The sequence below is a fragment of the Mastacembelus armatus genome, chromosome 7, assembly GCF_900324485.2.
Source record: "Mastacembelus armatus chromosome 7, fMasArm1.2, whole genome shotgun sequence".
NCBI lineage: Eukaryota > Metazoa > Chordata > Actinopteri > Synbranchiformes > Mastacembelidae > Mastacembelus > Mastacembelus armatus.
Window position 1 is genome coordinate 8,768,093 of NC_046639.1, and position 16,640 is coordinate 8,784,732.

The 16,640-nt window shown below is 39.2% G+C and overlaps 1 protein-coding gene across 1 annotated transcript; it reads right to left on the reverse strand.

The window, feature by feature from the left end:
• Positions 1-5,979: 5,979 nt before the first annotated feature.
• tmdd1 (transmembrane and death domain 1) lies at positions 5,980-8,784 on the reverse strand. The gene is made up of 5 exons (XM_026331553.1): positions 8,715-8,784; positions 8,068-8,259; positions 7,656-7,775; positions 6,699-6,851; positions 5,980-6,224 (listed from the first exon to the last, which is right to left on the reverse strand). Exons 1-5 carry the CDS (start codon positions 8,782-8,784, stop codon positions 5,980-5,982), a joined length of 780 nt encoding a protein of 259 aa, XP_026187338.1.
• Positions 8,785-16,640: the final 7,856 nt, after the last annotated feature.

Below are 16,640 nucleotides of genomic sequence, written 5' to 3' on the forward strand. Positions count from 1 at the left end.
TTAACACCAATAACACCCTTTAGTTGTACAGCGCTTTATTACTTGTCAGACTCGTGCCTTCATTACCTTTAAAGTTATTCTTTTCATTTCTCAAAATTTGCCATAGGCTTTGGCCTAGTTTGCTTTTTAATTTGACCTTCTTGATACTGTGCCGTATAATTACCTCATATCAGTAGAGCTATAGGTACAGAAGAACCTTTCTGGAGGTCAAAAGATGATTACATTGAATTATTAAATGTTTTTTACTAAAACTTTCAAAGGAGTTACTGCTATAACAGACTAACTTCTGAATCCCTGTAATTGCAAGTTCATGTAAAAATGAATTTTACACCCCTTACACATTCAGCAACCATGATGTCTTAATTAACAAAGTCCCTTTTAGAAATTTGAGCTAGATTTATGTATTAAATTTGTTTACACACATGGTGGTTTTATATTTTGAGACTAATTGCATGGTGTCAAAGGGACTCTCCTCGTTGAGTCATGAGACCTTGTCATTTAGCTTGCCTGAATTTATGAAGAGCCACCACTGAGAAAATATTCAGCTCTGACCTTTCCGATTCAAGATTTAAATTTGGAGCACTTTAATAAAGAGCCAGGAAGCCAGCTTGTATTAAAAGACTGTTTCTTGTAAGAGTCATCTGAGGGAATGTGGATGCTAGAGCAATCCAAACCACTTCTGGAAATTTAAATAATGGCTGTCTGACATTGATCAAGTGACAGCAGTTGGGGCTTTGCATATGTATTTTATAGACCTATGTTTGGAGATCTATTCTGCTTCATTAACAACCCACTTTGCAGCCAGGGAATCATAAATCTTGATCGTGCAATGTCAGCAAATTGTCTTTGGACAAGATTTGTTTACTGAGTTGCTGAGGGCAAATCTGGCCACTGATAGCTGGTATTAATTAATGTTGCATATTGTTTCATTCCAGTAGTTCAACAGCAATTAAATGCACCAACAATGAAACATTCTTTGCTGATTAATTAAGGCATAAAATGATTGAGTCTGCATCTCTAACTAGAGGGTGGTTAATTATTTACATTTAAATTAAGCCACAACCCCATGTCTGATGAAAAATACTGCTCAACCTGCCTGCCATTTTGCTTTACTTTTTAGCAACTTTCAGATACAATACGTTCTTTCATTTCACGGTACCATTATTTCATTAAACATAATCACTGTGTTAATTATTTCAAAAAGACACTGATTTTTATGGAATGATGCAAATCACCAGAGTTTGAAATTAAGGCCACAGAATTTTTTTTTTAATGTTTTTAATAATGAGAAAGAAAAAAGCAAAGAATAAAAATATCACAGCCAGTATCATAAACTTATGCTGAAAGAGTCAAGTGAAAGCACTAGAAAGATCAATAAATTCAACCTTCCTCCTGAACATGGCATCAAGATAAAGATTTGCAGCAGTCCTGTTGGACATACATTAAAATGAGTGTCATAAGTGCAGTGTTTTACCATCCCATCAACTCATTAACTACCAGGTACTGTTTGTTCTCTTGTCTTCTTATTAGATAAAATCTGCAGTGTGATGACTACAGATACTAGCTCCTTACTGAGCCGTTCAGTATCAGTGGGGAAATTAGACAAGACAATGCAAAACAACACAGTGTGGTGCAACGCTAAGGGAACTCATTAGAACAACAGTACAGCAAGGGAGGAAGCCACATGATGCTTTGCAATATGTCATCAGGGGTGTTGTAGTGTTATTACACAATCATAATTTAATAGCTTGTGCACAATTACTTCATTAATTTTGAGAATCTTCATAAACTCACAGGCCAAGGAGGACATAAATGAGAAAAAGCTTGGGCTGATTACTGCAGCTTAAATTCAGCCAATAAGTTGTGTATTTATGTAGTGAACTACTGAGTTGCTAAGGAATTTCTGTTGCACCAGTCTTTGCTCTGTTGGACAAGGATTCCCTCTACATTCAGAGAGTGCCAATGTAGCTGTGAACATATGGTTATTACCATATGCATAGGCATTTTTATATCTAACTGTGTTTCATTTAAAGCATGTCAACATGCTTTTGTAAGATGCAGTTCTGTTTGAAGTGATGATTTGCATAGTAAGACTAAACTTCAAATATCTACAACAGTCACCAGTTTCATTTCAGTTAATCTTTCCATGGTAAGACACCGTACTGTGACTCAACTGACAGTAGAAGGTCTACATGTCTTTCAGACAGCTAAGAGAGGCTGAGACAATTAACTGTACAAGCATTAGTGAAACTGACCCCTGCTTTAACTGCATAATATATCAGAATAATTTACACTTACAAATTAGGTTTGCAGCGAGCACTAGAAATAAAGTACTCCATACAGATCCTCATGTGCAGTTAACCTCATTAACCTCAAAACAGAATGCTGATAAACAAAATGAAAGAAAACAAGATAAATATTACTGCATTTGAATCTAAGTGAAAATGGCTAGTTTGCTGTCTTTTTGTCTAGTGTCCCATGGGTAACTCTGCGTGTCTCTTGTGCTAAAGAAACACACCTTCCTGAAGCTTGGAGGAGATACCTCTTTCTTTTATCTCAGTAAACAGAGAAGCCACGCAGCCATTATCCAAAGCCTTTCACTGCTTTTGTTTACCTCTCTCCTGACTCACCTTTCATTCTGGGGAGTTTAACTGTTGTGATTTATTAACTCTTCTGAAGTCAAGCCTAAATAAATTCATAAATTGGCTACATCGTGATTGACATGAACCATATAGCCTGGACTATGATATTAAACGGTTGTTATAAAACAGGATCAGTCTTGCTTACATTTTGATTTTCATCAGATTTATTTAAACATTTATTGAAGTATGCTACAGCACCATCTGCACAGTTGATTTTCAGAGGATGATTTGAACCAGAAGCTTTATTTGGTTGTACATCTATGTGCGCACATGTTCTCCAGACATTACACTCACAGCTTGGGCTATTTAACATGTTTAGGCTTATGAAGCATTTTACTGTTATTGTGACAACAGCACAGCTTGATGATTGACTGTGCCTTGTGCTCTAACTGCTCTGCATTTTGAGCATCTACTCACCACTTTCTTGCATTTTAATTGGCAACTGCCATTCTTTATTGTGTAACTGCTTCTTCACAGCTGTTCTCAGATGTGAGGCTAGAAAAATAAAATACAGTATGTGCCTGTTTGGAAAATACAGTTATTTGTATAGAAGTATGCTACAAATTCTACCAATAGTACAAACTAATGAAGTAATTAACATCCTTTTCTTGTACTACATTTACACACATTTATTATAGCTACTCAAAAGAAGTGTTATAAAACCAAAATTCTAAAAATAATGTTTGTTGTCTCCGGTAATGACCTGTACTGGCCACAGGATGGCACTGTGACTTTATCTGTAAACCCACAGAGCTGCTCTTGTCTGATCAGCACTAAAAACTTTGAAGAACTCCAGATTCCCCCAAGGAAACCATGAAAGACAAACTTGTGAAAGCTGGAGCTGAGGCGATTAAAAAAAAGTATGACTTTTAAAGAGCCGGTGTTGTGATCTTGTTTTCTGTGATCCATATATATTGAGCAAAGAGAGAGTGATGGTTGAGTGGGGACTGCTGCACCGCAGTGGGCCTGCAGATGAATGAAGATGCAAATAGAGGGAGGGGGAAGTGAAAGCCTTTAGTGACACTAAGCACACTCCAGAGGCCCTGGTGCAGAACGCTCAGCTTCTGCACATCAAGGACACAACCCCTCTGTCGGAGCATCCCCTTGGCACACATCACATTCTGTCCATCTACATTTTTATCCATACACTTGGCTCCTTATGCTGAGATGAGCCAATGATAAGAGACAGATGTGCCCTCCTCAGAGAATCCAGTTTGATAAGCTGCTGTTCCACAAAGTATTAAATAACTTAAGGAACCACTGGAATAAAAACAGGCCCTATTTTGCATGAGAATGGATAAGGCTGGAAAATGTTCCCTCACACATTGGCTTTGCCTTGGCTGTAAATGTCAATTTCATGTCATATTCTTTCTCTATTCATCCATGCTGTTTGTGATTGCTTCATCCCTTTGCATGAAAATGACATGAAATGAACATTGGTCTATTCTGGTGCCCAAGAAATCCATATTAAAGGACGGGCTTTCAACCAATCACACAATGTGAAGTATATGCTGTATATTTCTAGTCATATGCAGTGTGTCTAAAGAGGCATGAGGTCTTTCTATAGTTTTCTTTATCCAGTAAGAGAAGCTTTCCTGATGGGACCTTGGCTATGCTAAGTAGTGTCACAACCATGATGCAGGCCCCATGTGGCATGCTGTTTCTGGGAGTTAGTCAGGCATACAGTAGTCTGACTTTCCTCTTCACTGGTTACAGAAATACAGGTGAGCCCACAGCAGGTGAACCTGTCATAGTCAGCACCTGCAGGATCCTAACAGCCAGCAGGGGAAATATGAAGGACATAGGAAGTTTGTTGTGAAGAGTTTTGCTGTGCCACCTGGGAAGCTTACTGATGAAGGTGAAACACAACGTTGTCTGAAGACACACGGTGAGAAGACAAACTGTTACAAAATGCTATTCGTTAACTGTATGTAATTTTACATTGCAAGAATCTAAAAAAGACAAAAAAGACCATCTTCTTTAAAAATTAAATGTGTTGATTTATGTAAGAAGACCAAAAATGCATTTGTTATATTATACAACGTATAATATTAGATGAGGCTAGGTGCTGTAGTACTTTGTTTCTACAAGCCACCAGATGTTACTTCTCTTGCTTTGTTTGAGGCTCCAATGCCTCTTTTTTGGTGATAAATAGGAAGAAAGCCCCAAAGCTTAAGGCTTCATCTGTCACTCAAAACTCACATCCATGCCCTTTTGGCCTTTTAAAGCATTGCTCATGCAGTTCAGTTTGGCACAATAATTTGTTTAAATGTTGATTTATGAAATAATTGTCTGTAATTGCTGCTTCGTGCCACTGTTAATTTGAGCTATCTCCCTCCTGAAGCACATTAGGACAGATTTATATAATGAAGTAATTACTTCAGTTGCGAAGAATGAAGTACGGACAGCGCAAGAAACTGAGAACAAGAAGCTAGAAATACTCCAGTGCAATTTTCTGTTATGAAACTGTTTGTCTCAACAGAGAATGTGAAAATACCCTGGTTGTGAGCAAATGCGTCTGTTAATTAAAGCTCACACATGACAGCAAAGCTAATTTGAATCTCCAAACATTACCATTTTTATTCAGTTTAGTTTCTGATGCCAGTTCCTGGACCTACTCTGCTGCAGTATGTCATATATCTGTTTTTTTTTCAGCTTGCTAGCAATTCTCACTACGTCACACCTTCAAAAATATAGCTCTGTGTTTTCTTTTGGGTTTCTGTCACCCACCAGAATCTGCCATCACAACCAAGTGTGCTCCATTGTCTGCTAGCCTTGTCATTGTTATTAGTCTTTTGGATTGCCTGTGGAGGTATCGGCAGGCCCCGGGAAGCAGGCACGAGGCTGGATAATTAGTTGCTGTTCAATGCCAGACGGGCACATTGCCGTCACTTGGAGGGGAAATGGAAAGTGGCATCACTATCACAGTAACACCGGAACAACCTTTGGTGTGAGGGCTGGGTTCCAGTGCATCTGTCACACCATTAGTCATCTACCCACTGGCAAGACAATAGTGCTTACCAGCCTAGCAATACACAGCATGGAAAATTGCTTAATCTGAGAGTGCATTATTCTTGTCATATTTGTCATAATTAGTTGTGGTGTGGTGGAGTCGATATTGAGTTTTGTATTGGCTCTGCTTGTGGACAAAGATTTAGGTATTTTAAATCTTTTATAAACAAGATGCATCTGGAAAACAAATAGAAACAAACATTCTTGTCTTTATTTATGTATCTATGCCCTTTGCATTGGTATCGAATGATTATATATATGGCTTCCTTGACAATTTAAACCCCTGCAATAATACATTTGATTTCCCAGGTGCGGCATCTTCATGTCACATATCACCCATGAGCTTATGGCTGGGACTGCTGGGGACCCTGGGGTGACGGCTCTGCTGGTGTCTGTAAGAGGCGAGGATGATAACGAGGAGGATAAAGATGCCTGCAAGCAAGGTGCCACCAAAGCCCAGCAGGATGCCATACAAGAGCGGTAGAGCGACATCCAAAGGCCCCTTCTCGTACAGAGGGACAGGTGCCTGCTCCACTATCAAATCCAGGTCACGCGATGTAAGATCCCTTACTAGTACACACACACACAAACAAGGCAGACACATTTACCATCTCAATGGACAGGGGCAGCAGTCAATTTTTTGTCAAATTTTAACTTGAATAAAACACCCAGGAGATTGAAAAAAATGGACAGGTGATAATTACATTTTTGAATTTCTGGATGTCTTGGGAAATACTTGGCATATACTGAGAACCTTGATGTTGAAAAGTAATGAGTTGGAAGCATGCCCACGGCCACCAAATTTAATCCAGCATCTCATCTAAACACTTAATAGATTCAGGGTTCAGTGAAACGTTATATCATTTGTCATTTAGACAGCCTCCAGAGGGATAACCCAAAAATCTCCTCTTGACATCAGTAGCCCAAGATATGTGGGCTCAGGCACAGCCACATATGTTAAGATTCAGTTCTCCATCACTTATTTTATTTTATAATGTGTCAAACTATTGTGACCCCTACAAGCCTTAGGATAAATGATCATACCTGTTCTTTTTCTGATCCTTTGGCCTGCATGCTGGTGCTCTTTTGCATCCGACTGAATTGATGGAACGTTTAAGGAGTTTACATATTTGTGATAATCTTCAACATAGCGTTTCAGACTCAAGGCTTTGTCCTGGTTGATGTTCTTTCCCACTTCTGTGAAAACACAAGCACAGGCCCAATGACTTCAAGTAACGTCAAGTGCTAAAAGTGCACCTGTTCCATCCTGCAAATTTGAATTTAATTGTTCTTTTCCTGCCCTGGACATAATTAGTTCTGGCAGGAGAGTGACTGCTGTCCTTCAGAGTAAAACAAAACAAACTGCTCAAGTTTCTACATATAAGCAGATCTTTTCAGGGCTGCAATCAAGTGTATGATAATTGCTGCATCCTGCGTCCATATAGTCTTTCTCATCAAAGCCACCCCCCCACAGTCTTATAACTCATCTCTGCCCATCCTCTCTTTGTCTTTTTTCCTCCAAAGCTGCTGATGAAAGGAGCAGATGGTTTGTTCTCTGGTTGGTGTCAGCTCCACTGAGTCCTCTGTCAGATCATTTACACCTCCTTCTATCCAACGCCACTCGGCTGTGGAGTTGTGTGCACACTGGACTGCAACACATGCCAGATACTGGCAGTGTGCAAAATATGCCACTTTTGAAGTTCCAATTAAAACTAATCTCAAAGTAATGAAGCAATTACGCACTGTTGTTAAAGGCTTGAGGAGGCCTTATTGACCGAAATAAACCAATTTTGAAAATATACTGCCGTGTACCCAAATGAGGCTTTGTTCCAATTTCCTTTTGTCAAGGGACATGCTGTGATGTCTGCTTACAAGATTTGCTGCTATCAACAACACTGTTCTGTACATAAGTGAACCATTTTAATTTGAAACTCATTATATCAGTGGCACCACACAAAAGTGTTCTATTTGTCCTCTTTCTGTCTTGCATTTGCTTCTCACCAATGGCGACGTCTGTTCTGCCGATGTGCTGCAAGGCGCGAGAAAGCCTGTCATAGTAGGTCTGCTCGCCGTACCTCAGCAGCCAGTCTGTCAGGGCCGTCCGGCACTGAGCCTCACTATCTAGTAAACACAAAACATATGGCCATCAGACAGACAGGTCCCTGGCAGTCAGCTTGCTGCCAGAAGCTCCCCATGCTGAGCTGGATGTGTGAGAAACAGACAGGTCTCAGGGCAGATTTAATCTACCTTATTACAGCTTTGAGTGTGCCTGTTCAGCCCCTCAGGGCTCTCCTCTACTCTCTTTGTGGTTTAGCTTGTAACTTTTTTATGCAGATGTTGGACATCTATGATTTCTGTGGTCTGAAGTGTCAAAGGTATCGGGTGAGATGTGTTTCAGATATTGAGCACCAACCCTCAGCAGAAGAAGTGTCTCTCTTGGCTCGGGTGTTGTGATCTAGCTGATTATTTTCTGCTGAGAGGTGTTCAAGATGCTGGAAGATGTTTTCCTCTGGGTGAGAGAGGGTGAACAGAAGATCCTCGCACTCCTTAGACGTCAGCAACTCCACTAAACGCTGCACTTGATGGGCACTGATATCTTCTGCCACTAAACACACAGAAGACAAACTACTTGTACAATGTATAATCTCACTGGAATGACACCAGTGTAGCCAGCAGACAATAGGGCCTGAATAGCCTGAAGTCAATGATTGTACATCTATCCATTGTCTATACAGCTTATCCTGTAAAGGTTGTGTTCGGCCACAAGTTCAAAGGCAGAACCTTCTTGCCGTAAGGCAACAGTGCTAACCACTGCTCCACCGTGCCAACCGTGACTGTACAAGTCACTGTAAATTCCAGTTACTGAAGCATGGTGCTGACCCCACTCTACATTTCTGCTCTTCAGCTATGCTCTAAATTAGCAAGTGCTTTTTTTGTGGTGTGAAACTGTCATATCACCTTCCTCAGCTGCAAAGAATAGAAGCTGAATAATCAACATTTCACAGCAGAGATCACATCACTGAATTCATGCTGGCTGCTGATGTAACTGCACCTGCTCACCTGTATCCTCCCCGAATGTTGTACTCTGAAGTAGAAAGATGAAAAAGAGACAGAATTTGCAGACTTTCATGTCAGCTGAAGTAAAATATTTTCACTTTATGCTGCAAGAGTTGAGGGAGGTTGCAAAAACATACAAATGAGCTAGAATTAGTTTAATTGTAAACAATGCAACTGAGTAGCATTCTTTGTCTTTTTTCAAACAGCCAATCACCACGCAAAAAATATTCATGCAAATGAGAATACGTTTATGAATGCATGAATAAATGAATGTTATTTTCCTTAGTGATTAATCAACTATTTTTGATCGATAAATAACTTTAGCCCATGATATGTCAAAAATATGAACAATCCCACTACAATTTCAGAACTCCCAGTGTTTTTTCTTCTATATATTTAATTTAAAATTAGATTAAATGTGTAAAAAAATAAGGATTTGTTTGTAAATATTGGAACAATTTTAGGAATTAATGCAGCGGTGTATTAATGTAAGATTTTTATGAAATCGACTGTAAACATTAGGTGAAATGTATTGCAAAGAATTATTGTATCAGTATGTTCTGACGGTTAATGCAGCATAGTTTACATTGTGACGGACATGTACAAATAGTATCATCTTCTTTGTATCTCAGCTTGCACACTCTCTTTGCGTTGACTGAGAGACTATCATTGCTTGTAGCTATGCACTTAAAAGGCTGGCTATGTTAAGCTACTAAAATACATTTAAAGACACCTGGGGGAAAAATCCATTCCATGTCATTGAGACCAGGAGGGTGCATTTATATTTATACGAGTGTAGCCCGCATGCATAACCATGGGCCAACAGTATGTTGCTTTGCTTTTTGGTATTGCTATTTGTTTTGCATTCTAAAAAGTCTCCAGAGGCGATTGATTGTCAGGAACCAAAACCAAAACAAATCCTGACAGTGGAGGGGCATGTTCACCAACGTCCAGACGAACTGCTCAGCTTTATTTAAAATTCTGCTGAACTTAGCTTTATCCAGATCAGGTCTAGTTGAAAAACCCTGGAGTTATAGACTTTGAGCTTTACAAACACTAGAAAGCCTAGTCTACATATTAAATTGGTATACAGAAAACTGCAGCATCAAGGTATGAGAAAGTAAAACAGCAAAGATGATAATGTTTGTATTTCCCTTCCATAGGCACTGCTGGAGAGAAATGTGCTGGGAGTAGTTGAAATTTCTAGCAGGGAGAAACATGTTTAATGACATTATTGTGTGGGCTACAGTGAGGGTATGTTTTAAATTGTTAATAAGCTTCATTTGCCAGTAAACAGTAAAGGTTGTTTGTGTGGGCTGAGTCTCAAATTCTCCATGTTGGCTAATGAAAAAAAAAAAAATCATGCTCTGGGGCTGGGAACCACAGAAACTTGGATGTGGGTGGTGTAATGGCTCTGTAATGATTTGAGATGTTGCACTTGTAGAAAAAAAGAAGCACTGGGCACAAGGTCAGAAAACATAGTCACATTACTGCACTCAACACAGTGTCTTATTGGTAAAAATACCTGCAATCATATTTTATTCTATATGTCACAGGAAAAATACATACAATATGTAATACTATATGGTACATAAACAGAACAAAAATTTCCAACATTCAAAATAAAATCAAAAGCATGGAACAGTGGAAACAAATTGACTTATTGCATTGACTTCTGACTTGACTGTCCTCTGGAGCTGTGACTATGAAGCTGTATCCCCATGTCTCTTACACTTCACACCACTGAAATCTGGATAAATACAGATACAGACTCCGGTGGAATGAAGGATAGAACACATGGAATATTCTTGCAGAAAGTGTCTGAAACAAAAGACACAAATGTACATTGTCAAAAAAGAAAAAAATATATAATAACACAGCCTTATTCAATTTCAGTCTCAGATTTTCTCTGATATAGTTTTCCCAAACGGATGTACAACACTAAGTGTGTTTTTGCAACAGTGCTGACTGCTAAATTACATTAAGGAAAGCCTTAAGCTGTACTTTCAGTGTTTCTTGCTGTTTCAGGATGGAGGCTGACTCTGGCACCTGGTGCAGAGCAGGCGATTGGAACTCTGTGATTTATGAGGAAGCCTCCGAGGCTGAGTGGGCGGCAATGAGTGCAGTAGGAACTGGAAGTGGGCCTCTCCCTTTTCTTGAGTTTAAGTCTGAGTCTGAGTCTGAGTCTGAGCGAGACCAGGCCTGCCCTATTCTGTGGCTCCAGGGTTTCAGGCTACTGCTGTTGAAATCCTGGGCTCTGGCACGTTGCCACAGGCCTGAACTGAACGACTGTTTAGTCATTTGTGATGACTAACAGCCCTGCTGCAGCCCACCACTGCCACCAGGCACCACAGCCAATCTGCCTCAGAGTCCCACTCCTGGGGAAACACATTACCAGCTCAAGTCTTTCCTCAGTCCCCACACCTGAAGCTTTCTGATAGTCGTACCTTTCTTCCTTTTATGCATAAAGACTTCCACACTTTCTGTGCTACGCTCCCACATTCAAAAATCTGTCGGTTGCAGAAAGATATCCAGTCTATGATTTCTCCTGGTGATCTTATCATTTTAATATATTGACGATGAAGTTTGTAATTTTTTATCATAGTATTGGTTATGGTATGTTTTAGCTATAGAAAAATATAAGGGATTTGCAAGATTAGACTTTAAGCTGTTTTCTGTGGATGGTTGAATGCCTTACCTTGCTTACAATGCATTACTCACCTTATTTGCTCCTTTAGATCCCCATTGGCTTGGTGAGTGCAAGGCAAATAAAAAGCAAAAATACTCAAAGCAGTCTTCACAAGGCACTGAAGGTACCACTGGCAAGGCGCTATCTGGTTTTCTCTCGGACTTTTTTCTCTACCTGCTACAGGTAGTGGTGTTTTAGAGGACTGCCACAGCCAATAAGATACAAGCGCCTGAGTAGGACCACCCATTTTTCAGTCATAAAAAGCTGCCACACCCTGCCATGTGGCATGGTTTTACTGCCAAGAAGTAAGAAAAAGAACTAACAAACACAGAAACTACAAAATAAATCAGTATTCCCAAACCTGCTGTGACTATACAACATTAGTAAAATCATCATTTTTTAAAGCTTTTATTAATTAATATAACATTATTAATATAACAGACACAACATCTTAACCAGTTCAAATTGGTTGAAAGAAAACTCCAAGGAGGGCATAAACTTACAATTCTAAAGGAGGTTCATGTAATATTCATCTAATAAGGGCCTCCTGCTCATTATTTGATGAGTCTCAGCTGTAATTTGTTCATTTCTGTGTCATTCTCTAGAGTAAACTACATCCTTCATTAGGCCAGACTATCTCTGAAACCCTTTAAACCCATTTTCATAAGAATATTTGAAAGATAATTTGCAACTGCAAATTGCCATTTCGGCTAGTATGAGTGCAGTTAACTTAATTGTCATCCACACTATAGCCACACACCTACACTTCACACATACATACATTCATGCATTTGTACTTTAAAAAACTTCTCTAGCTGCATGTACATCTCCCTTTCAGGCTTAAATGAAAAATGGGGCGAGACCCAACAATCCCCCCTGTAAAAGCAGTGAAAGGAGGACTTTTTGAAAAGAATTCCTTCCCCTCACAATGGCAAGGTTGGGGGAAGGGTGGGTGGGGTCTGAGGGTATGGGTGAGTGCCGACACATTCCTGAGGTAGAGAGCTGCACCAAGTTTCACCTGACAAGATATTTCTCTCGAGAGCACATTCATTTGAGCCCAATCTTCTTTATATATGATTTTATTGACAACGACACCAATATCTTTGAGTTATGAGCTGTTGTTCTCTAGAGACAGACTGTGCTTTACCTCTGTGTTCTGTGTGGGCCAGATAGCTCTGGACAGTGTGACTCGTTCAGGGTAATCTTTTGGACCACTGGAAGGTGACAGCTGAAAAACGAGCCTTTGAAAATACTCCGCTCGAAGGCAGCCCTGCGTCTGGCTTACTAACCACACTGACAGACTTTCCAGCTGCAGTTTTATTTTAGCTCCACTAGCAGTGTTTCCTTGCACTGCGAACTAATCATGTTACTTAGTTTCAAATCATTTTTTATTAATAGCACTAAAACTGTATGAAAAATGTAAATATCTAGCCCTGAATGACAACTGAATGTGTTTTTGCATGTTTCCCATGGCTGCTCTTCAGATCAGACCTGTCTACATAAATTCACTTTTACATATTTTATAAACTTTCAAAGCCAGGTCAGCCCAAAGCATTCAATTGTTGTCACAAAAACAACTTTAAAATGCTTTTAAACTTTTTAAAACATTTTTTTTTTATCTGAAACTTGTATTTTCGTCCCAGTGGAAGGCATACCTCAAAGCTGACTGGTTGGCCGACAGTGCATTCAGTAGTTTGTAAAAACATGCACCTCCATGTTTTACTGGTTCGAAAAAAAAAGAAAAGAAAAGCAGAGTCTTTTGGGGGTGAGCATTGACCCTTAAACAGAGATTTACTGAATGAAGAGGTGCTGCATTTGAGCACTCCATTCCCTCAAGGCAGCATGCAGAGTGAAGGCTCAGTTGAAACACGTTACTGTGGGGAATGTGAGCTTAAATACGGCATTCAGATCTGTAGAAAGCCTCTGTGATGGCACATGCAGACAGTGTGAAAAAGTGTTTTCATTGTGTAATTATTATAGAACTTTATTAAACCTTACTTCCCCTTGTAAATTTGTACAGATGTATAACATCTGGGAAAAAACACAAATTAAATTTCAAAATAAAAGAGCTATAAAACAATTTGGGGTTATGATTATGGCGTTAAACCCAATCTACCCTGCTTTGGACTTGTGCCGTTTCATCAAATTTGTAAAAACTTCTTTTGTTTTAACAAAAAGAAATTTTAATTTGCAAGAATTGCTTTATGATGTATATGTGCAGAATTTGCATTGGTTTGCATCAAAATTAAAATGTAAGTGGCATTGTGTTAGATTATAATACAAAGTCACTCTGTTCACTAAAAACATACATAAATGTAGATAAACATACTACAGCTGTCACAGATGTGTATGTTTTATTCATGCGTGAAGGACAAAAGTTTTTGAATGATGAGCCCACTCCATGCGCCATCAATGCTTTGTCTTCACCTTCCAAGATACAACAGGGTACACTTCAGAACAAATGTATATAATAGTCACTCTTTTGAGCAATAATAATCAAAAAAGCACTTTTTCATTTTTAAATGATGGTATTTGCATCACAGGCTTTTGACATTTATTGCAATTTGAATGTTTTTGTGTGAGATTCCTGGGTGTCGATCTTGTCTGCAGGCTCTGTAGCCTGAAGCTGCCCAGAGGTTGTCTCACTACCTTGTTACTCCCCTCACCTTATTTTCTCTCTCTCTCTCTCGCCTCATTGGCTGACTCTGTTCTGACTTGCCTGAGCAGGAATGCACCTACCTTCTAATGCACCTTTGTGTTCAAGCAAATTGACGATGAAGAGTGTCATCATTTTGCAGTATAAATATTTCATTCCCCATTTGGATGCAGATTCGAGATGTCACACCCAGAATACAAATGTGTCTCTCTAGTGGAAAATAACGAAGAACCTGTGTGAATATGATTTGTATGAGCTTTAGACAAAAATGCTGTAATTTGATTATTTGTTGTTGAGAATTACTGCCACTGTACAAAAACACCTTGCTAAATACTGAAGTCTAAATCGTGATTAAATTCTAAGATTTGTACTACTGGCAAGAGCCCGGACATGCAGTACATTTAACCCCAGCATGCAGAAGATTTTTAAAAATATTGTTTTTACTCCAGTCAACAACACTGAAAAGAGCTTGAAAGCAAATCATTTCAGGGACATTCAGTGAAATCTCTGTCCTTAAGGCAGGGTTCACACAAACATTTGCTTTGCATAAAAACAAAAAGCTCTTCTCATTTATTTGAATGGGGGAAATGCATTCAACTTTTTCTGTGACATAATCTGGCATGGCGCTGCACTAGTCAATCACTTGCAAGCATGCATTCCTGGTGGGCTACTTTGATTGTCATTACCAAAGATAAAACTTCCCAGAGTAGTACATTCCTGTCTCTATCATAACCACTGTGCTGTGCTTTGGTATCTAATAAACCTTAAACACCTAAACCTGTTCCCCCAACTACATTCCCACTTTTACTTTCATTGTCTTACTATTACATTAAACAACCCACACTCTCAAATGCATCGCCATGTGGTGTTTGATGTCAACCACCACTTGAAGAAACTACTGGGCTCTCCAGCAGCTAGAGGCTACATGATGTTCACCATCCGGTTGTTAATTTTTTCATTTTTTATGCCACACACAGTGTGTTTTTAGGGTCTTCTCACCCACTGGGAAACATTTCCTTTGTGAGATATAAAGTCTGAATGTGGGGCAGTGTCCACTTTTTGAGTGACTACATGTCTTTAGCTTTAAATTTCAATGGAGTATTCTGTACATGTCAAAAGTTATTTCCCAAAATGAATGTGTTGGGGCAGGAGGGAGCTCGATAATTCTCCCATTCATGTGTGAGACAGGGGGTCTGTCAACACCCTGTGTTTATGTGCTTCTCTCAGTGACATGGTGTAATGAAACGTGCAGTAATAACAGTGGAGGGATGGCAACCCAGCAGGAATCATTGAAAACGCTTCGTTTTGTTGCAAATTTGTGCCTTATCTGAATATTACTGGAGCATGAATGGCTAAGTCATTGCCATCACTGCTGCACACGACACTAAACACATCAGATCAGTTCTTCTCTTCTGTCTGAACCAACAAGAAAACCCATCACTTCTGTTACCATGAGAATTTAACACATTACGTTGGACTAAGAGTCATTGTTTCATTATGTTTGGCTGCATTCTCGGTCCCATTTTGCAGAATTTGCAACATTTTCTCTGCCAAATGTGTTTTCTCTCAGCTAACCAAAAAGTACAAAGGTTCCCAAAACACTCCCACTTTTTATAATGGCGCAATGCAGTGAATGGGTCTGGGCTTGTTTTTGGTTCAGAATACCTGCCTGGTTTTTCATGTAGCCTGTACTTCTACAGAAACTGGGGACATTCCAGATGGCTCGAGGTGCTGATCAGTCCTGTGCTGTGTTTTGAATGAGAGTGCATGGGACATTTGTGTTAGTGTGGTGGGCGGGAATAAATGTAAGACTGACATGACCAATGCCCTTTGATTAGTCTATAAGTTACCTGATTGCACATCAGATCAGACTTGAAATACCTGGGTTAAATATCACACTTTAGGATTTTTTTTTCCAAAAAAATTATGATGGTGATTAGGATATAGATTTGTCAAAAACAGCACTTTGCTTTCTGATGAAAATAATATGAAAAGAAAGAAGCCTCAGCTTGTGAATTGCAGCTGTGAATTGAGAGCTGAATTTCAATTCCTGAATCCTTGTTTCCAAAGACACAAATACGGTGGATTGACTTCTTTTTGTCCCTGCTAACCTTAGAGAGTGGGGTTTGAATACGTTAACACAGAAAGTATATACACTGTCTGATGGGAATGAAAGAGGTCCCTGAAAGCCAATTTAGATTCTTCAGCCTCTACAGTCAAAAGTTAATCCAGAGACAAAACAAGCTGCAGAAAAAGTGAGCAAGGTGTGACAGGGTCCATACAGCAGCAGTTTGTCTCTTTGTAAAGGTTATTTGGTCAAATTCTTCAGGCACCACAAAAAAAAAAAAAAAAAAAAAAAAAAAAAACTACACTGAGAACAAGACACTAGTCTGGTCTTGCTGAATCCAAAATGTATCTCAAAAGTAAATTGATATTTAAAGAAAGATACAAAGTAATGGCTGCTGACCGGTGGTTAAATTAAAATAATATTACATTGGAGATGCCAGTCAGCTGATTTTGTTATGTTCAGATATGGTGGACTAGCTGTTTCATCCATCTATCATATGTACCCTATTACTCCTAT